Source organism: Truncatella angustata (genome assembly GCF_020726525.1).
Source record: "Truncatella angustata strain MPI-SDFR-AT-0073 chromosome Unknown BKA67scaffold_7, whole genome shotgun sequence".
Lineage (NCBI taxonomy): Eukaryota > Fungi > Ascomycota > Sordariomycetes > Amphisphaeriales > Sporocadaceae > Truncatella > Truncatella angustata.
The window spans coordinates 1,718,941-1,739,439 of NW_025763387.1; the positions used below are offsets into that span (position 1 = coordinate 1,718,941).

General features: G+C 47.7%; 4 protein-coding genes across 4 annotated transcripts; 1 reads left to right on the forward strand and 3 right to left on the reverse strand.

Annotated features, from left to right (window-relative positions):
* Positions 1-320: 320 nt before the first annotated feature.
* Positions 321-1,996, forward strand: BKA67DRAFT_523170 (MFS multidrug transporter-like protein; the record flags this gene model as incomplete). Its single annotated transcript, XM_046098442.1, has 4 exons — positions 321-798; positions 877-1,515; positions 1,566-1,711; positions 1,760-1,996. The coding sequence occupies 4 exons, from the start codon at positions 321-323 to the stop codon at positions 1,994-1,996; spliced, it is 1,500 nt and encodes a 499-aa protein (XP_045955299.1).
* A 5,767-nt stretch (positions 1,997-7,763) lies between these two features.
* Positions 7,764-9,705, reverse strand: BKA67DRAFT_538805 (uncharacterized protein; the record flags this gene model as incomplete). Its single annotated transcript, XM_046100530.1, has 4 exons — positions 7,764-7,810; positions 7,867-8,682; positions 8,742-9,276; positions 9,346-9,705. 4 exons carry the CDS (start codon positions 9,703-9,705, stop codon positions 7,764-7,766), a joined length of 1,758 nt encoding a protein of 585 aa, XP_045955300.1.
* A 5,564-nt stretch (positions 9,706-15,269) lies between these two features.
* On the reverse strand, positions 15,270-17,332 carry BKA67DRAFT_372952 (flavin-binding monooxygenase-like-domain-containing protein). Its single transcript, XM_046096500.1, has 3 exons — positions 16,876-17,332; positions 16,391-16,824; positions 15,270-16,335 (listed from the first exon to the last, which is right to left on the reverse strand). Exons 1-3 carry the CDS (start codon positions 17,186-17,188, stop codon positions 15,322-15,324), a joined length of 1,761 nt encoding a protein of 586 aa, XP_045955301.1. The 5' UTR covers positions 17,189-17,332; the 3' UTR covers positions 15,270-15,321.
* Positions 17,333-18,373: 1,041 nt separating this feature from the next.
* BKA67DRAFT_661744 (CoA-transferase family III domain-containing protein) lies at positions 18,374-20,104 on the reverse strand (the record flags this gene model as incomplete). Its single annotated transcript, XM_046107873.1, has 1 exon — positions 18,374-20,104. One exon carries the CDS (start codon positions 20,102-20,104, stop codon positions 18,374-18,376), a length of 1,731 nt encoding a protein of 576 aa, XP_045955302.1.
* Positions 20,105-20,499: the final 395 nt, after the last annotated feature.

The following is a 20,499-nucleotide window of genomic DNA, read 5'->3' on the forward strand; positions in this document are numbered from 1 at the left end:
AGTAGCCATGAAAGCATTTCTCTCGTGTTTCCTCATCACATGAAGCATTGTTCAACTCATTTGTTTAATTTCAAAATCAAATATTTCACTGCTTCAAGTCTCTATACCTTATTTAACAATAGTTATTCTCCTTTTCTAGCATAGCCTGCTACTCTATTATACTAGGTAACAGCCCCCCGCTAACCCCTCACTACTGTACCTTAAGTGGACAACTGCAATATAACAGCTGGGACAAACATTTCAATACCAACGACGGTAGTGTTCAGTGTTTCTCAGTACCATCAGAGAAGCTGGTTACCATGCACAGGTGAATAATTATCATGTCGACTTATCAAGATAATCCCAGCGGAAGTGTTGATCAAGCTCACCCTTCTGCCTCAACGCCTCTTCTAGCATCCGCCTCAGAGGTTCCGGTTGATCATTTCGCACGTGGCGATCCCGAAAACCCTCGTAACTGGCCCGTATGGAGGAAATGGCTTATCGTCGCCGTCATCACGCCTATTGATCTTTCTGTGTCATGGGGAGCATCGGGGTTCTCGCCAGCTACCGCAAGCTTTCGAGCCGAGTTCGGGCTCTCAGAGACTGTGGCAACACTTGGGTTGAGCCTCTACATTCTGGGACTTGCACTTGGCCCTATGTCTCTTGCGCCTCTCAGTGAATTTTTTGGTCGAAGCGTGATTTATATAGGATCATACGCAGTTTTTCTTCTACTTTTAGCTGCGACTGCTCTGGTGCAAACCGTTGGTGGATTCATGGTCCTACGATTTTTCAGCGGGCTATTCGCTGCAGTCACCATTGGTATGTTCTGATGCCTGCCTTTCCTATACTGGCCATTATGACTTATAGGATGATGCGTGTCGACTAACTCTGAGCTAGCGAACTTCGGCGGATCCATTGCAGACATGTGGACTCATCATGAGACAGGTATCGCTATGTCGATCTACCTTTGGGCCGCAACATGTGGTAGTCCATCAGGCTTCTTCGCAATGTCAATCGTAGCTGAACACAGAGGGTGGAGGGAGGTATTCTGGGCCCTGCTCGGGGTGTGCGGAGCATTTTGGCTCATTATGGCGCTCACTCTACGTGAAACAAGGCACACAACTATTCTTCGGAGACGAGTCAAAGCTCTCAAAAAAGCAAACAGCTCTCTTAATCATGCTTACAAGCCAGGGACACTTCAGCGCAGGTCTGCAAACGAACTCTTCAGAGTGGCTCTAACTAGGCCCTTCCGCTTTCTGTTCACAGAAGCCATCATCATTTTCGCAGCACTTTACAATGGCTATCTATATGGCTTAAGTTTTCTATTCAATGGAGCCTTTAGGATGGTATTTGGTGAAGGGCACGGTTTCAACACGTTTGAGGTTGGCTGCGCCTTCTTAGGTATAGCTATTGGTATATCTGTCGGCCCATTTACCAATCTATGGCAGGAGAGGTACTATCAACGACGCTTGACCTCAAGCGGTTCTGGAGCAGCGCCGGAAGCAAGGTTACAATTGGCCATGGTGGCTGCAGTCGGTAAGTGCTTTCACCTTTAAGGGTGTCAGATATATTGACCCGAACGTCAGTTTTTCCAATCTCTTTATTCTGCTTTGCTTGGACTACAGGCGCCAGCATTCCGCCTATTATGCCTATCATTGCGTCAGCTTTTTGGGGTTGGTCCTTCTACACATTAATACTCATGACTTTCCAATACACCGAAGATGCATACAGGGTAAGCTTCAATACTTGACATATATACCAAATATGCTAACATGACAAGGTCTTCTCTGCGTCTGCCCTGGCCGGAATTGGGTTGGTTCGCAACATTGCTGGCGCAGCTTTTCCACTGTTTGGTAGAAACCTCTTCCAGACGTTAGGCTATCAATGGGGTGCTAGCCTGTTGGCTTTTCTGAGCATTGCTTTGATTCCTATTCCATTTGTTTTAGCGCGCTTTGGGCCAACTCTCCGCCGCAAAAGCCCCTGGGCTAGGCAGCATATGGACGATGCTGAAGAGTAATAGCTGTTGTGGCTCAGGATATTATAAGCTTTTGACGTATGGGTATATATCTTGGGCAACAACCGCGCTCGAATATGTAGCTATACAATGACGGAAAACCTTGACATTTGATTATCACCCACGTTGCTAGGAAGCACCGCATTCGGTCTTGTTTCTTTGTTCTTCAAATACTCACAGAATACTGCACAGCGAATTCACTCAATATATCACGCTTTTTGGGTGAAAACTTATGGTATGGATCAACACATATGAGACCGGCCGTAAATCAACGAATATTTCCCAAATCGCTGATCCGAAGCCAGGTCCATTTTTTGAAGTCAACATTAGAATTCAGGGTCTTCATCAGCTTATAGTTGATAGACGTGCGGAAGCCTAGATAACTAAGATCGAGAATAAGATAGACGCTCTAAAAATGGTAGGTTCAATAGGCCTACATCTCAGCTCTATTCTAATTTCGAGTGGTTCAGAACGTCCAATCCGTAAGGAAATTTAATAGGAAACAGCACATCCCCACCAGGGAGAGGATTTAATTAAGCGCGGCCTTAACTGGACATCAGTACCCGGAAAGTACTTCCTTTCAATACCAAATATTGTGTATACGAACGGCTACTAGAAACTAGTAAGAAAAAGGCAGTTATAAAGGCGGCCTTGAAGTAACATAGCTACTTCGAAATCGACAAGAACACATACGTGGAGGAGCAAGAGAAGACCAGTATTTACGAAGACGGCCTAATTCAAGAAACCCACGATCCCCAAAAAACTGATTACATCAAGGGACAAAAAATCCCTTCCCAGCCAATCAACCGGTGGATAGGTTTGCTACTAGCAAAACTAGATTCAATGGAGTAATATTCGTAGAAGGCTTTCCGATATACTAAAGAATTATTCAGTAGGGAATGTGGGACCGTCAGCACCGTACTTAGATCTACAATCCTACCGTGAAGGAAGCTATCGTCTTTAATATCGCCATACACGATTCCATTCTGGTCAAGTTCTTTGACCATTATAATTTTCTTGGTGGTGCTGCGGCAAGCATATCAGACAAAATTATCGCAGATCTTGTAATTATTGCACCCGCCACCAAAAGATATGGCATTCCGAAAAATAGAATAACGCAAAAGAGTCTATAAAAACCACGGCGCAGTCATCAGCCAAATGATGTGCTACATTTTATCATTCGACGCAGAGATTAGAGGTCTCCACCGACCAATTCCGCAGGCGGCGAAACTCTAGGCAATTGTACCCTGTTGAGCGAAGCACCAGATAGTACCGGTGAAATTGGCGATATGGTCATCTAGTATCATTCAGTGATCTGAGCGACAGCCAAACTCTGAATAAACGGAACTGCTACCTACTCAAGTTGATAGTGAAGGTGTTGGCAAGGGCGTCGCCGATCCAACATACCAGATCCTGCTCATGGTGCGGGTTCCAGCTCCTGCGGCAACCACAGCGATTGCCGCCCTTCGAGTTCGGATCGCCCTTGATGTCATACCAGAATTCGCCACTATAGATGTGGTATGTTAGAAAAGCGCCTGCTAAGCAGGACCCTAGCCATGATTGGGCCACTAACTACTCCTTCCAAACCAACTGATTGTTGCCTGCGTATCCAAGGCACTGGTTTAAGTCTAAGGTGGTCGGTCTTTGTCCGGGTCTTCCAGAGTAGCTTGAGGAGGCCGAAATGGTGTAATTGGCGTCGACGGCCCACGTACAGGTGGAAGCGAAATCGCCATTGGGGCCGAAGAGTTCCGGAGCGGGCAGTGCGGCTGCAATTGTGATGCAAAAAGTGACGAAAGGCTTGTGATTAATGGTGAACATCATGTTGTGTGGTGTATTCTAAAGAAAATAAAAATGGTGTGCAAAGTTGGGGTTGGATGAGATTGTTTTTTGTGGTCTGCCCAGTTGGCAACAATACCCGAAAGTAGGATCAAGGGTGAGTGAAATATAGTCTCCTGAATGAGCATTTGGGAAGAATATTCGGTTTTATGACAATCACTAATTACCAGTGAGTGAATAGAACAACCACCGAGTAAAAGTCTTGCCTCTTCACATCTCAATTTGAGACGATTTTCAACGGCCACAGCAAGAACAACCTAGAAAGAAAAGATGAAATGTTTTAAACTCATCACTACATCGGATTAGAAATTATTGTTTCTTTCAAAAGAATCGATGACAGTCTCCATAAAACCACGCTCTTTCCTTGTCGTGTACTAGTCTTTCCCATTATTTTGTCACACAAGATCCAACTAACAGACATGATACATTACACCAGAAATAATACTTGGGTTCATGAGCATGTGTGGTCATTTGATGATAATACTTCCAAGGGCCACCGAGACCATGATGGCAATGACTGCAGTTGCACCCCAACCCATACATATGTGCAGTGACGAAATGCGATATTATACAAAAGACTCATGAGAATTCTGGATAGTATTGCTGTTAGGCTAACAAGAAGGAGGAAATCATGATGTCGGCAAAATGCTGATGCGATGCCAGTAGAAGCGTTCGTAGCAGGCGACAGCAATATTGAGTTCCCAGTCAACTGGTATCGATTTGAGAGAAGCTGATAGAGGGACACAATTACAGTGCCTGAAGCAGTTCAGCAGCATCACGCAACTCACGAAACAAGTGAGTGTTTACTCTTTACAAAAGAATGATGACCAGAACAATGTGATGACAACTCCGCCGCTATTAAAGAGGAATTTTACTCCAAAAGACTGACTGTCCATGAATCTTGCAAATGCTGAATTAACACAAGTATTTCTTTTTAATAATACAAGATTAATGCCATTAACCTAACCAGGATGGATAAGCACATCAGTCTTACAAGATAGCTTAAAATGGAGAACAGAAAGTGGTGACAGTCTTCTCGTGCATTCCAGCCAGTGGTTTCCCACTCATTACTGTGCCTTGGACAGGATGGGCAGCTTTGGTGATACTGCTCTTTCATCACAACGCTGTATCCAATCAGATCCTTTCCATTTTCGAACCAATCTGAGTGGAATCGTCTTTTACCAAGGACAAAATTCGTCATTATTTCTGCCGTCTTGCCATTATCCGTATCATTCAACAAGGTTGATGTTAACATCCTCTTCACTTCCTGGTCCTGACACATTGCTGCCATGCCACAAATTCTCCAAGGGTTTGTACTTACACCACTGTTAGACTTCTAAAAACGAACAAAGAAACAGTATCATTGCCATGGTCATGAAACACACTAGGTAGATACTTCCCTTGGCTAGAAGAGCGAAAACTCCCAGTTGATAGGTCCAACAATTGCAGATTCTGTCGTACAGATTATTCGAAATGTTAAGGGAATAGTCTCGGCTGGAATCGGGGCGAAGATAGAACAGCAGAACAACAGAGAAATTGTGAAAAGACAGCGGGGAGTCCATCAAATATAGAGCGCATAAAATTGTTTGTGGCACTCCATCCTCCAGTTGGGAAGCAGGGGAACGGGGAATCTGTCATCCTGCCAGCTCTGGTAAGTTTGTGCCACGGACGAAAAGTTTTGGCATTAAGATCAAGGATGCGGAGTGGTATTGCCAATACGGTGGGAACGCGAAACCCAACGACATACTCGGCAGAGCTGATGTAGAATACATGTTGATGTACAGCACCTAGAGCATTTGTGAGTGTGCTGACAACGAGAGTCATAAGAACGATCACGACTTTGGTCGTCGTGGGAGTGCCAAGGTCATTGATCAGAATTATAGAAGTTGGTATCGAAATTACTACAGGTAGTTAGTACGTATTATCAGTGATGCACTGATTGATTATTCCATAAGTATACATGATATTGGCCGCGTTTCATGTAGAACTCACCGAGCCATTAACACTGTTACCAGAAATTCGAAGACGTAGATTGTGAAATGCACGCATGTACCAGTATATGTTTTAGCATGTAGTTAGCTTGTCACTACAAAGTATATTATCGTTCGGAGAACACAGTTGAGGTATCCAAATCCTCAACTAAGGGTATATGAAAGTCGCAAGACATCAGTCCCACCAAAGTGACCAGGGCAAGCAGAATAATGGTCAAAAACGGTCAATATGAAGGCCGACGAGGTTTGTAGTTATGTTTCCCTGTGAAAATTCGATATCCGGTAAGGGGACTTGCTCTTGGTAATCACCAGATTCATCTGGCCGAAGATGATGCCCGTTCGTACCGACGAACGGAAGATCTTTTGGCATGAATGAAGCATGCTTTAATGGAAAAGTCCTTATTTGAAAATCCAGGTTCTTCATAGGTTACCATGATTGGACGCTCCAATATGCTAGCGAATCCTCGACATCTGAGAAACATCCTGGTCTTGAAAAAGGTGCTGACGTACAGGTCTACGATGCGCGGCGCCCGCTATTTGAGGTGGGAGGTTGGTGGCATTTTGTTCAGCTACATAAGCCCCTACTCAGCCGGCTTCAAAAATGGCTAAGTATCTGGAGATTTATCAACTGTGTTGTCTGCAAAGTTTGCTTTCACTCATCTCGAATATACAAGCGAACGTATCATTTGGAGTCACGCACAATTGAAGATGATCATACACGTGAGTTAATGTTCACATTGGAGCAAGCGCGCATGTGACATAAATATGATAAAACTTTTCGTCAATTGCGCCGTGTTTCTAAATGAGCGTTGTCCTTTTGAACGTGAATCACCGTGCCAGTTCGATTATCCCCTTTGACCCACAGCACCCAAGTTTCTATACGCCGTTGATCCTTGCCACGATTGCCTAGAACAGTCGATTCATAATTTGCTGGGAAAGGCGAGAGAAAGGGTTTGGAAGCAGGACTGTTCGTGAATCGCATGTAGCAGAAGGGTGGTGTAAGGATTGGGGAAGCGGCACACTGTAAAATCAAGAGACAAAACAATGCCATGTTATACAAAATCCAACGAGTTCCATCAGCATGTTCGTGCGACCCAACAATGTCTCCGCAAATTTTCAAGACGCAGTTCGTCGCTGCAAAGTTCAACTTCCACCGTTTCATCTTTGTCATGTTGTTCTTCATGTCCCATCAGCGGGATTGCTGGCTCCTGACCCAGCACCGGCATACCAGTCCACGTTGTTGTCGATACAACAACGCAGTAGACTTCCATTAACCCATCCTCCCATCGCCAGTCCATCGCCAGTCTAGCCAGCCAGCATCGCGCCTGCCATCTATTGATGTGCATATGCGTCATAACAGCGTAACCATCGTAAAAGGGATCCTCCAAGTGAATCGCCCATCAGAGTGGTGCTCGAGGTCGAAGAGAAATCCCAGAAGGGTATAAGAAGGGGAATCGTGATACCATAAATGGTTGCCCATAAGACGCGTGTATGGTGTATCCAGAGCAGATTGGCGTTCAATGTTAGCGTCAGTCATTGTTGAGGGGTATATAAAACGGATCGCGAGCGTCGTTCTCGTCCAAATGCTCCACAACTGTTCTTGTCACAAAACTGTCTCTGAAAGATATTTGTTTTCCTCGACTTCAAGATTTCCCCAACGGAAAAAAAAAATTTGGCAATATCAAAACTGAATTCCAGAAACACAAATAGCATGATGTGATATTACAGGGGATTATTAGATTGGTTCTAGCGCCATGACGATGAGCAAGATCGATTTTCGCCGGGTAGTGGTTCTGTATTTGGCTTGAGATAGTTGGCGCCAAATCTTGAGTTTTCGGGTAATGAAAACATCAATTGTCTATGTCGTAATTCGTCTCTCATTGATCAGATTTCGTGAGATTTCGGTGGTACATATTGACGGCTTAAGTGGTGTGTAAATCGCCTCAATGGAATCGAGAAGCGGCAGAGCTTCTGCCAGCATCCGAGGAATCTGCAGCACGGTCAGTCAAATAATCGCCATTGTATGTGTCATGATTAGCTCCTTACCACTGTTCCTTTGTACATGACCGCGGCTACGGTTGTTGAAAGCCTCGCCCCATTCAGGCCCACGAGGCTGTCTGTCAGGAGCATTACGACCAGGTGCGGATGTGTTGCTTGCACCAGGTCTCTGGCTGCCAATAGCGCCTGGAGCATTGCGAGATTGAAGGTGGGCTGCAGTCGGATCGAAACCACTCAGGCTCAATGAGCCGATTCCACCAGACAACAAAGCATCGGTGCTAGAAGCAGCAGCCTGAGCAGAGGTAGGCGTCAGGTTGGGGGGCGTCGCCAGGGAGCCATAGTCGCCGTATCGAGAACCAAGGCCGTTACCAAGCCCAACGTAGCTTGACCCAGAGGGCGCGGGACTAGGACTATGCGTTCGCAGATCTGCAAAGCTCTTGGCGGCACGGAGATTGTTCGGAATACCACTCTCGAGGTGGCCAGGCAACTCTAGAGTCGGACCTTGTCTTCCGATGGTGTGGTAAGCATTCCCCGCCCCAATCCTGGACTCGGCAAAGTCAAAAGTAGCAGCACGGCTGAGACCCCTTCGGTGGTCCTCCCAGGAAACATTAGGAGGCAGTTGGTGAGGCACATGAGCCGGGGGAGATTGCTGAGGCTTCTTGGAAATCTGCAGCTGACGCCGGTCATTCTCTCCAATTGAATGATGCTCTAGACCCATGTTGTGAGCAAGGATGTGAATCTGGCGCCGATCCTCTGGAGAGATGTCGGCGGGGAAGATGTAGGTTTCGCGGGTGGTGTCGCGCTGGAACATGGTGAGTTCTGTGTAGAACTCTAGGGTCTTGGGGTTATTCAAGTCGATATCTCCTGACGTATGTAAGCCGGCATTCTCACACGTGTTCATGTGCCATAGCGGTGTAACTCACGGATTGGGGAGCCACTTGGTTGCTTGTTGACACTAACTCCTAGAGCATGGAGGGCATTCTGCTGGTGACTAGGCAAAGGAGAGCGGTGCTGCTCCTCCAACTGTCCACGCTTCTCACGCTTTTCGCGGTCGATCCGGTCGCGCTCTTCTTGTGGCAACATTTTCTTGTACTCGACGCGCAGCTTGCGGCCCATGACTTCCAGGCCATTCATTTTCTGGATGACAATGTGCGTATCCTCAGCCGTGGAGAAGTTCGCAAAAGCGAGCCCTCTAAAGACGCCCTTGTCAAAATGGTAGTTGAAGGCGTAAGGCTGCGGCAAGTTCATGGACGCCATGAGGCCCTGTAGGATCTCCTTCCTGCATTGAAACTGAATATTCTTGATCACGATTGCCGTAGGAATGAGCTGGTCATCATTTGAACCGGGCGTGTTGAGGCTACGCCCGTCCATGCTCGCAAGATCGTATTCACTACCGTTCATGGGATCATGATACTGGTTCATTGAGGGCACACCGAGCTCAGGCTGGCCAGTCCAGTTCTACCAGTCGTCATCATTAGCCAGGGATCACTGTGAGAATAAGGGCCTACTTCGTTCAGGGGTACACACTTGGGGAAGACCAGGTCTTCGAGCTCCACCTCGTGAGCCGATTCTACTGTTGCCGTTGAGAGGGCCGTTCATGGTGGCTACACCTCCATTATAGCCCCACGTTTGAGTGTTCTCTAGCATGTAGTTTGAGTTAGGCGCCAAACGATCCAGCCTGGACACGTTATCATAGCCGCCGGCTGCGCCTCCAAAGCGATCGTCATTGTAAAGGGATGCGTTCTGGGCTATCGCATCCAGGCCGGGCCTCTGGCCACGCGAGGCTCCCAAACCCCCAAGACCGACCGTCGCATAGCCTTGTCTCGTCGTGCTCGGCGACCGGTTCGCTGGCGGGTAATCGTAAAACATCTCGTGCTGCTGGTTCATGATTGCAATCCGCTAATTCTTTCGCAGTCGTGAGGACCTCGAGGGACAGGGACCCTGGACGCGTGCAGCTGCTAGAACGTACCAGCAAGCTGCAGATCCCCTTTTGCTTTTAAACAGGTTTCAGCCGGCAAATGCCACAACTGTCTGGCAAGTGAATGCAAGACGTGCAGGATCGCAAGATATTGCAGGGAGTTTTGGAATGCGGTTGCGCGACTGGGTTTGACGCAAACAAATGCAAGGAGAGGTCTCTGCTCGACTGTCCCTTATCATGAAATAACAAGGCGTTATGCGATGCAGCGCAGTTGCAGTAGATGGAGGGAAAGGATCGCCCAGAGAGCGTGCACTGGGCAGGTCGTTGAAAATGGCTATGCCGCAGGAGCAGCTGGCTGGTAAGTGGGCTGGGAAATGATGCAGGGAGCCGAGAGTCACGTCGTACTTCGTCACGGAGGGCCCAGGCCAGATAGGTCAAAGCCTCCGGGTGTTGAAAGGATGTGTGGGAACGCAGCAGAGCTGAGGAAAGGGTTGGAGAGGGAAGAGGCAGAAGGATCACGAAGACCTTGGTCCAAGCAATAGAGTAGTTACGAAGATCACCTCGGAATAGGGATCTCGCCAGTAAGGTGTGAAGAGGATTCCCAACACAGGTGAGCGGAAGGGTTTAAGTCAAGTAGAAGAAAATTTGGTTGGCGACCAAAGAGGTTTGGGCGGAGAAGGAAAGATTGAGTTGAACCCTGTACTGGGATGGGGTCACTGGCGAGTGGACTCCCGGGCTGGGTGTTGGAGACCAGGATTAGGACTGGAATTGGGATTGCGATTGGGATTGCGATTGGAACTGCTGCTGCACGACCATGTGCTGTAGCTACTGTACGGAGAGTATTGCGAATGGGCCTGGCACTGGCACTGGCACTGGTACTGACATGACACTGAGGGGGGCACCCCTCTGATTGATTTTTTTCCTTCCTCCCTTGCCGGCTTTACTTGGCTGTGTCTGGTCTGCTCGGAAGTGGTTCGCGGGCCATGAAAGGAACAGCTTCAGTCCCGTGCAGATTGACGTGCAGCTCATGTTTAGCATGTCAAGTCAGTGACAATGTTCATGGCTGCATGACTCCCTTGTGCTCGATCGCATGGTGTCATGAGGCGACGGTTTTAATGTTTAAAAGGGGTGTGAAGACTCAGACTGCTACAGTGTACATGCTCTTAGGTCCAATCGATGGCTCTAACCTCAGCGCAAATTGAGGATTTAGGGGGGGTGGCAATGGAAAGGGCTTGCTGGCTGGGGCGGGCGCCGGTGTGGTTGACTGTCGACCATTGATTGTGGGTTCAGCAGTGTTATGTGTGGATTGCAGAGCAAGGCTACGGTAAATTGAGGGCATTGGGCCAACAACAAATAAAGAGTCTTGGAAGCTAACAGCGTACTCGGCAACGCAGCCTAGCGTGCCTACTAGCCACACATAGCCCGTCACTTTGTCAGTAGTCTAGCTCAAGCTCCAGCTTGCAGTTCTGATGGGAGGGGGAAGCAATGCAGTTAGTTGGTGGAAAGCTCGAAATAGGAAATCCAGCGGATAGTCCAACACTACGGCTCGTTCCTACGGTGAACCTATTCTCACCACAGTCTAAAAGGCCGGTCTGGCACGAGTGTCGAGCATGAGACCAACATCCTTCCTATGCTATTGGACGGCAGGCAAAGACATAAATACATGGTACTCATCAGACAGGGTTGGACCGATTCTAGAAGGCCGCTGTCAATCCGGCTGGGCGGGAGGAGAGATCCTGGGTAGGTTTGCACAGTTCACTGTACTGTAACCATTATCAACCAGCGAATCGTGGACATATTATGAAGACTTGTTTTCTTTTCTTTTCTTTTGAATTTGACAAGACTGTTTCTGGCTGATGATCAAAAATGCAGCCACAGTCTGACACTGGTGGCAGAGGGGGGAAGAAAGTCTGATTGACGCGCATCTGTCCAACTTAAGATTGACCTCTTAATCGAACAAGCAATGGTAGTCGACAGACAGACATACTGTAACTTCTGTTGTGTGTACAGTAGTGGTGTCTTAAAAGATACTTTTTTGCACAACAATGTTACTACTTGTCAGAATTAGAGCACAACGCTAAGTGTCGTGCGGAACGGCCCACGTGGCACTGTGCTTCTAGGGGCTTGAGTTGCTTGAGATTTACAAGGTGTGCATCGTGGGTTGTAGAAAACCACCGTGACTTGAGGCCTATCCAGAGGGAGACAAGCTACTACAGTACGCAGTTATCTCATCATGCCAAAGGCCCTTGAAAAGGAAAGCGATAATGAGCATTTCCGAGCCTACTGTTATGCACAACGTCTAGCTACGAACACAGTGCCTTTTTGACAAGGCCATTTTGCTGCACGTTTAATAGTCTCGAACCCAAAAAATGTCCTACGGCGCACAGGGCAACGACACGCGGGAGCCGGAGCTAAACCCTGTTGGCCACGCCGTTCAGCCGGTTTGGTAACAAGCTTGCTTTGCCCTGTGTTTCCAGCTTTCTGGGTTTAATGGATACAATGATGCAACCTGTCTTTGTGACGGGATACATATGTAATTCCAAGGATACGAGGTTCTTATATTGTATGTACTTTTGGAATCATTCGAAAGGAGAAGATCGATTCACGAGCCATGCCACTTAGTTGGAGAAATCGGGTTGCCTTCACAAGACCCCTCCTATATTTCAATGAATTAATCCATGCTAAGAGAGGCCCCAACCCCGAAATACTTGTCAGCCTCGTTTGCAGGGGTTACCTGGCTGGTTCACACATTTCCAGCCTTGTAATCAGATCTTCTCGAGATCCTCATGCAACACCAGCATTCGTGCATCACGGTCCTTGGTTCATAATAAACAAGAGCTGCAGTTATGTTGGAACCAGTCTTCGCGAAATTCCAAGGTGATGAAACATGTTGGTTGCCCGCCGCGTTGTTTTGAGAAAGCAATGCTTGACCGCTCCTTCGAGTTTCCGCGATCGGCTGCTCCGCGTATTGAACCCTGGTAAATTTTTTTATTTTTTTTTGGTGAACAGGCTCATCGCGAAAGCAATACCGAAATCCCGTTCCCTCGCGCAATGAGAACTTACGATGCTGATATCCTTCCTCCTGCCAACCCCGAGGGAACGCGGTACTGTGACGGCTCGGGACACTACGTTCACGAAGTGACCAATCGCCAGACCCCATGACTCTGACACCGCGGCATGTCACCGAGTTACAACCGCTTGTCATGGCAGGCTGCCGGTCACCTCAAGTAACAGACAAGCGCATTGGCCACGGAGACTGAGAAATAGTGTCCTCCCAATCTTTTATACCATTTTGGAGGTTGTGCCTGCACCCCAAGCTTACTCACATAACCATCGATCAGATAGGTATCAATGCTCAAAATCATTGCAGACAACTGACCCACATTCCTAGGTTAGCGCATTAGCGGTTGGACCTGTGGAATGAGACGAAATCGATCATACCATGATTCAGAACCTCGCACAAGTGCAAAACCCGACTTGCAGCAGCTCTGTAACGTCATTATTGAAGGATAAAAATCTGCTCACAATATTCTCCATAACAAACATGGTTGGTTTGGTCCCAATCAACTCGCTACTCTGTACCATGATCGTCATCTCCGTCCACGACCCCTCACTAGAACCTCAACCCCTGAAATCCTACACTCTAGCGGTCTCTGACTAGCCCCTCTCCAAGTCTAGGATTTTGAACCCCTATTTTGACCAACTTCGTCATCACCCGTTCTGTACTGAAGAACATTTATGTCGAATTTGTGCAAACGAAAAATTCCTGCAACGCATTTGTACAAGGTTGACATTTTCTTGATCGGTTTTGCCATACGTGTGCTAACATATTGCTGCCCAGCTCGGCCAGATTGTATCAATAATTCTGTATGTCATCAGTATGCCTGGGAGTACGGATTACAGAGACATATATCACGAAAGAACCCTGAGTTCCTAATCACTGTGCTACACTAACGTCATTAGCAATGGTCACCGGGGCTCGTGGCGGACGTGGCAGTAGCGGCTCGTGCATCACCTAGATAACTTCTAGTTCGTCTTCCAGAACATATCTGTGATACGACGTCAATCTATTGAACCGTGGCAGTCCAGGGACAATCTGGGCCATCTCAATAAAATCGATGTCTCATTTCAAAATGGTCCACTTGGGACTGGATGGGGTCGCCCGGAATTGAGACTACTTGTTCCCCTTGATAGCCGATATTCGTCCATTGGATGTCTTGCTACGTGATGACTGAGGCTCACAGGCATTTCGCACCACAGCCACCGCCGTGTCCTCAAAGGGGGCGAAGTTTTAATTGAGAAACGAGTCTCATCCGATTTCCACTCGACGTCGGTGATGATCATGGTGGGCTACAGTGTTCTGTGGTTTGATTGCGTTGCCGCTCAGCACTTCGGGATGTACGGAATGGCTCCTTTCTCGTAGAGCCTGGTGAAGCAAAGCGGTGATGTACAAAGATCGTCTCTGCAATCTCCAGGTACGTAATGATGTGAAAGGACAAAAATGGCATCAAAGCTTGTTGCGATACGGGCTACTTGAGCCTCTTGCATTATTTTTTGTATTGGAAATCGACATGAGACCTTCGCGAGTTGAAGGAAGCGCCACTATAGTCATGACTCGAGCGCAACGCATGTCAGAGGAAATGAAAGCTTATTGCACTGAATCGATCGATAAGTTGCAATTGTTTGTGATGTCCTGTCCACCTTCGAATGCACAATAGCACACATGTACAAAGTATCCTGGCCATGTCTCATTCTACCCGGCGGCTCAACATTGCATCTCTTGAGGTGAAGTCATTTACTCAAAGTTTCTCAAGGGCGTTTTTATAAGTATTATAATTGTTCTATGTCTTCCGTCTACGACACTGCTTCTGATTGAGTTCCAAAGTACCGCCACGTCTCGGATTCTTACAGCTACGGCCGCCACGATAGGTTCGATCACGGGGGCATGTCTCAAGCCGTCAATGCTAATTTGCCATGATGCCTGTGCACATATACGACACGTCTAAACTTGACCTGAGTCCTTCTGCACCTGTGGAAAGATTCTAAAATTCAAGCATTTCAGACAATTATAAGGCAGTCCAATCAGAAGGCAGCCCAATCAGAAGGCAGTCCAATCAGAAGGCAGTCGACCAAAAGGTCGCACAAATTCATCTCAACAAAATGCCACAAAATCTTAACAGTTACGAGAAGCGTGATCTCGATCGGCTATGCAAAATTCCGCATGCTGCCTGCAGATTGCCGAGTTGGCTACGATGCGTGTCTCGCGTGCTTGCATATTAGGCTCCCGTCAGTTCGGTGGCCGCATGGTGGCAAGCAAGCTGATATCCAATCTTCCATAATCCTCCACGGCTACTTCAGACAGGCGACAATATTAACCGGGAAAGAAAAAAAAAAGGAAAAAGAAAGAGGAGAAAAAAAAAGGCAACTGGGGTATGAGGCTCTTTATTGAACGGAATGGGTTATCATCATTGTCGCTGCTAGCCATATATAGAAAGACTTATTCATAACTTCAACACAACAATGCATAAGCGGCCAGGGAGATATAAATCGTCTTCTTTCATAACAATTTGCTATGCTTCAGTACACTAATTCAGCTTCGCTTTCTCTCGTTTCCATGCCATTCCCAGGTCTTCAATTTCCTTATTGATCTTCTCGATATGTTTTCGAGCCCCGTTCCATGGCTTTCTGCCTCTGCCCATGTCAAACAAGCGATACACTGCCGGGACACTGGCACCATCCATGAGCAAATTATAGAAATGTCTATCGGTCCACCATAGTTTACAGGCTGCTATACTAAAGTTGCCGAGAAGGTCGGTCACTCCTGTACCTGCTGCTTCATTCATCCAATTGTATGTTGCCTTGCCGTTGATGCGCACTCCTGGGTGCGGAACACGGTCATTATGCAATGCTTTCACGATGAAGTCGTAGTGGGCATTAATATCCCGGCTCATCGCAGTGTCTGTCGGCATAGGTGCGTTGCCACTCCAAATAGATGCCAATGCCATCGTGGCAAGATCGTAAATCACGAACGGTGGCCCCAAGACCAACATATGACCGAGGAAAGCCAATGATTCAGGATATTGCTCGGATATGTAGCCCTGGTAGAGTCGCGGAAATGGGCTTTCTGGCTCGTAATACGGCGCTGCCTGAATCCGCCGGTAGTTGTCGGGCGCTTTGGTGGCATCAATAGGATTACCAGCCCCCGAGACCACAGAAAAGTCGTAGTGGTATCCTGAACAAATGACAATGGCATCAATGTCGGAAAGAACAGAGCCATCGGTTAGCATGACTGTACGAGGTCCGTTGATTTCGTGGACGCCGACAACCGACTTCACAGACCCATCTCTCAAGTTCTGTGCTAGGTCGTCCGAGAAGATCGGGACGCGATGCAGCATTGGAGCTGTGGGTGGCACACGCGGCGAGGAGAAAGAGTTGTGGCTTTTCAGCCAAGGAAATGCCTTGAACTGGGCAGTTCGCAATGCCTTTGTCAACATAGTCGCCCATGCCCATGGCGACCAGCTAGCTAGCTGCCTCGTGATGCATCCCACTCTGTAGGACATTGAATGATCGAAGGCTTTGCCGTCCATAACTCGAGGCAGCTGATGAATAATTAGCACTATACGAAAAACATGTGGGAAACTTGTATAGGCGTACTAGGTAAGTCTGGCCGCGATGGCTGATGTAGATATTGGCTGCCCCAGCTTTTTTCAAGAAGGATGTGGTGTCGGCACCTGTAGCTCCAATTCCTACCACGAGGACGTTCTTCCCGGAAAACCGGTAAGCATCCTTGAATTCTTGAGAGTGAAGTACTTCACCATCAAATTGATTTACGCCTGGGATCTTGACCACGTTTCGTGCACTGAGGATGCCAGTAGCAACGACCAATCGGTCAAATACATGACGCGATGAGTCTGTGTTTCCATTTTGAGATGCATTCACAGTGTAAACAATCCACTTTCTTGACTCATCATCTCGCTCAACTCTCGTTACCTGAGACGAGTATCTGATGTGCTGTAAAAGACCAAAATGCTTGGCGTAGGATTCAAGATACTCATGAATACTTTTAGCTGGCGGGTGCATCGAGACATCTATATCACTTGTCAGCCAAGAACCAGTAGAGCTATGGGAGATAATCCTACCATCTGTATAAGGAAAATCTGTGAAACAGCTCTGGTCTGAAGTCAGATCATCTTGAATCATAACATGTTGAACCATAAGACTAGGTGCTCCGCTTACAGTATGCTTTGATGTGTTCGCCGTTGTCATAGACGTTGCAGTGACCTGATCTTGGTTGTCCGAGACGTGCCAGAGACCTCCAATATGCTCATTCCGTTCAAATGCAGTGACCTGAAGACCTTGTTCCTTGAGGTTCTTGATAGCCACCAAGCCGAGAACCCCAGTGCCGACCACACACACATGGTCACCTGTCGAAGCATGAAGATCAGGTGCCATTTTGGCGTCCGCAAATTGTCCTTTGAGCTCGACAGAAGCCTATATTGAACATGTTGATTTCAAGAATACCACAAACCCGAGTAACTTGCCTGGACTTCTTAACCAACATTTTGGGCCCCTAGCCACCAATCTCGGAGACATTTCTCGGGTACTTTGTCTGACAGACCTTTGCTGGCTCTAAATCCATCAGACTGAACTGATTGGTACCGCCCACCCTCATTGGTCGAACTATTCCGATTCTAGTGATAGATTGATGAAAGTCGGCCGCAAGTGCCAACGCAATTGCCACGCAAACGGCTGTTGAGCCCGCAAACAACTCTACGTTTAGAACTCATTGAGCAAGGGGGTTTCTCAGTGCGCAATCTAGGCTGGGTGAATCTTGGCACAAGCTCACATAGACACTTCAGGATAAATTTGTTTGTCGGCTTCTGAACCGAGGATAGACTGGCTCTATGGAGTATTATATGGCCTCATCGTCTAGGGTAAAATCACCCACAACGTCGGGGCTTTTTTCCTCAGGCATCATCTGCATATATGAGTCCATGGATCCGCCTCAGACTACTGCGGTCACAAGAGGCACAACCATATTGAGACGAGATTCTTGACGTTACAATGAGTGACATGGAGAAGTGTTCGATTCTTGACGCTGATACAGGTTTTAGTGCCGGGAACATGAGCGATGCCTATAGCACTATTCACGGCTCATTTGTCAATCTTACCTTATATAATAAATAAGTAAGTAATTTTGTAAAATATACTATAATTATCTCGACCCTGTCTGTTGGCAATGGTAACAACCGAGATCTTGAAATCGCTTGACTGGTATGTCCCGCCATAACATCCCTTTGAAGCTTACTGGGACCAGATTGCTTTGGCTGTTCAATGCTTCAGTTATAAATTAGTTAGTTCAATAGCGACGATGCCAAAATAGCAACTTTAAACCACAAGCTGTGGATTGCTAAATACATTCCTAATGCAAATATTACCGGTTTCGTAGATCCTAGAGATTAGCCTGCCTTGTGTGGAGTATATTAGTTGAATTCCATGTCCCGGCATTACAGTTTTAAAGGATTTACAGAATTTCATATCCCAATACAATTATGATACTAACAAGTCAAATAAAATCGACATCGCTTAATTTGAAACTAGAACTACCATTTTCGTCGCAGAACTCCAGCTCATCGATTATCTGAAAGAAATTCCCTCGGATTTCTCGAAAGCATATGGCACACTAGGAGTGGACCATCTTGGCGTGCTCTCAGCGTCGCTCAGGCTCACAATTGGTTTCAGAATGCTCAGTTTCTTGCCCTCGTATGCACTCCCTTCGAAGCTCTGGAACCATCCACTGGACTCCTCGAGATGGTCGCCAAGAACACGTTTCCAGCCGCCCCACACGGTCATCAACAGATCTAGGACGTGGTGTGATCCGCGCATCTCAGTCCATTGGAAACGCTCTGCGCACTTTGCAACAGTCTCGGGAGAGTAGAGACCAACCTCCGGCTTGAGGGCAAATGTGTTGACAGCAGTGAGAGAAGAGTGCACCGCATAGCTTCCGCCTTTAGTGGCACGGTCTCGCAAGGCGATCAATGTACCAAGAGCGCCGAGGACACCTGTAGTCATGTCGCTGATGGGCAAGGATGGCAGCACGGCTTCATTGTTTGGTAGGTTCAACGAACGCCCAGTGACGTAGGCAGCACCAGAAGCCGCGTCTGCGATTTGCTGCCAGCCAGGACGTTCGGCGTAGTAGCCGTCAGGGCCATAGCAGTTCTCGGACACATATACGATGCCACGACCACGTTCACCCGCAAGCTTGAGAATATCGTTCAGACCAAGACCGTACTTGGGCAACTTGTTAAGTCTAAATCCTTGAATGAAGACGTCTGCGTCTGCAATAAGAGACTGTAGAATTGCGGCTTCGTCTGGTTTCCTCAGATCGATGGCAATAGTACGCTTACCCGCATTGAGTGTAAGCTGCATGATATTGATATCGGGCAGATGCGGTGGGTTGACACGAATAACATCCGCGCCGAAGCTGGCCAGCATAGTACCAATCTGTGGACCAGCAATGACACGGGTCATCTCCACAACCTTGACACCTGCCAAAGGGCGTTTGTCGCTGGCGTCCACAGGAGGGAATGCCACTGGTGGGGTAGGAATAGCCTGGGGTTGGGGCTTGACGTTAACAAAAGGGTGAGCAGCAAGCGACTTGCCCATCTCACTCTCGTTCCACTGCTTAGGGCTGAAGCATACACTACCACAGAAGCCGTTCAGAAGATTGGTGAACTCCAATTTCTCGGGAGTGAGTTGGCTAGTGTGTTTGGCAATCAGTTCAGCTGCCTCCTGATTTGAAGTAACAGGTGTCGAGGGATCAATGCCGATTGACTTGAGGACAGGATCGGCATTCATGGAGCCATGTAGCGAGTACCAAGTCTCGGGATCTGAAGTAGGATAAAGGCCCGTCGTACGGTATTTCAGTGGCGTGCTCGTCCAGCCTTGCTCCCAATCAGGGACAAGCTTCTTAAGCTCTCCGTTCTTAGTAAGAGTAACAACATCTTTGCCATCAAGGTAGGCTGTAGCGATGCAACCGAACCAGAAAGCCGCTTGGGTTGTGTTGATCGTGATTTGGCGGTCCTTGTTCTCAGCTCCGCGAATTGTGAGGATCTCGTCAGCGACGACACCGGCCATAGCATGTAAAGCTGCCGCTACAGACGTCGCCTTGAGAGGGCCCGGAATGACAGGGAAGTCCTCTCCGACGAACTTGACTTTTGAGAGAAGCCTTTCATCTTGAGTGAAGCCTGGCGTTTGCGATGCAATCAGTCTGAATATACGCTCCGTATCCTGCTGTACTGGAACGAAAGTCCGATCGGTGTAGGTCCCAGGACCGTAGACGTCAGGGATTCTGGGTTCTTGGGACATATTGAAAGAGAAGGAAGGGTGGGTATGTAGAGTTATGGGTTTAGAAAGAAAATGAATCTGTCAATGAAGCAGGTTGGGGAACATAGGTCAAGCTATATCTGGGCATCAGAAGATATTTCTACTACTCCAACTATGGAACATATGGAGACTAGTGATCTGCAATATCTGGAGACTCCTCCGATGGGACATATCTCGGCCGGTTGTGCGGCTTCGTGGCGATAAACCAACCAGATCAATATCGGTAGCCTTTCAAACCGTGACTACGCACCACTGCGAACTGATACAATGACCAGGCCGGCATTCGCGAGGGCTTCGTGTGCCGAAAAGCGAGATACTGGCGGTGTCGTTGAAGTTAAAACGTGGTGAATGAAACATGCTCTTCTGTGCCGGGGCCT

Excerpts from the sequence above, each read along its gene's own strand:
- BKA67DRAFT_372952 (XM_046096500.1), bottom strand. The coding sequence starts at position 17,188 with ATGGCACCTGATCTTCATGCTTCGACAGGTGACCATGTGTGTGTGGTC. Across the intron at positions 16,825-16,875 it reads AGATTTTCCTTATACAGATG|ATGTCTCGATGCACCCGCCA; the intron begins GTAGGATTATCT and ends CAAGTGATATAG. Across the intron at positions 16,336-16,390 it reads ATCGCGGCCAGACTTACCTA|CTGCCTCGAGTTATGGACGG; the intron begins GTACGCCTATAC and ends ATTATTCATCAG.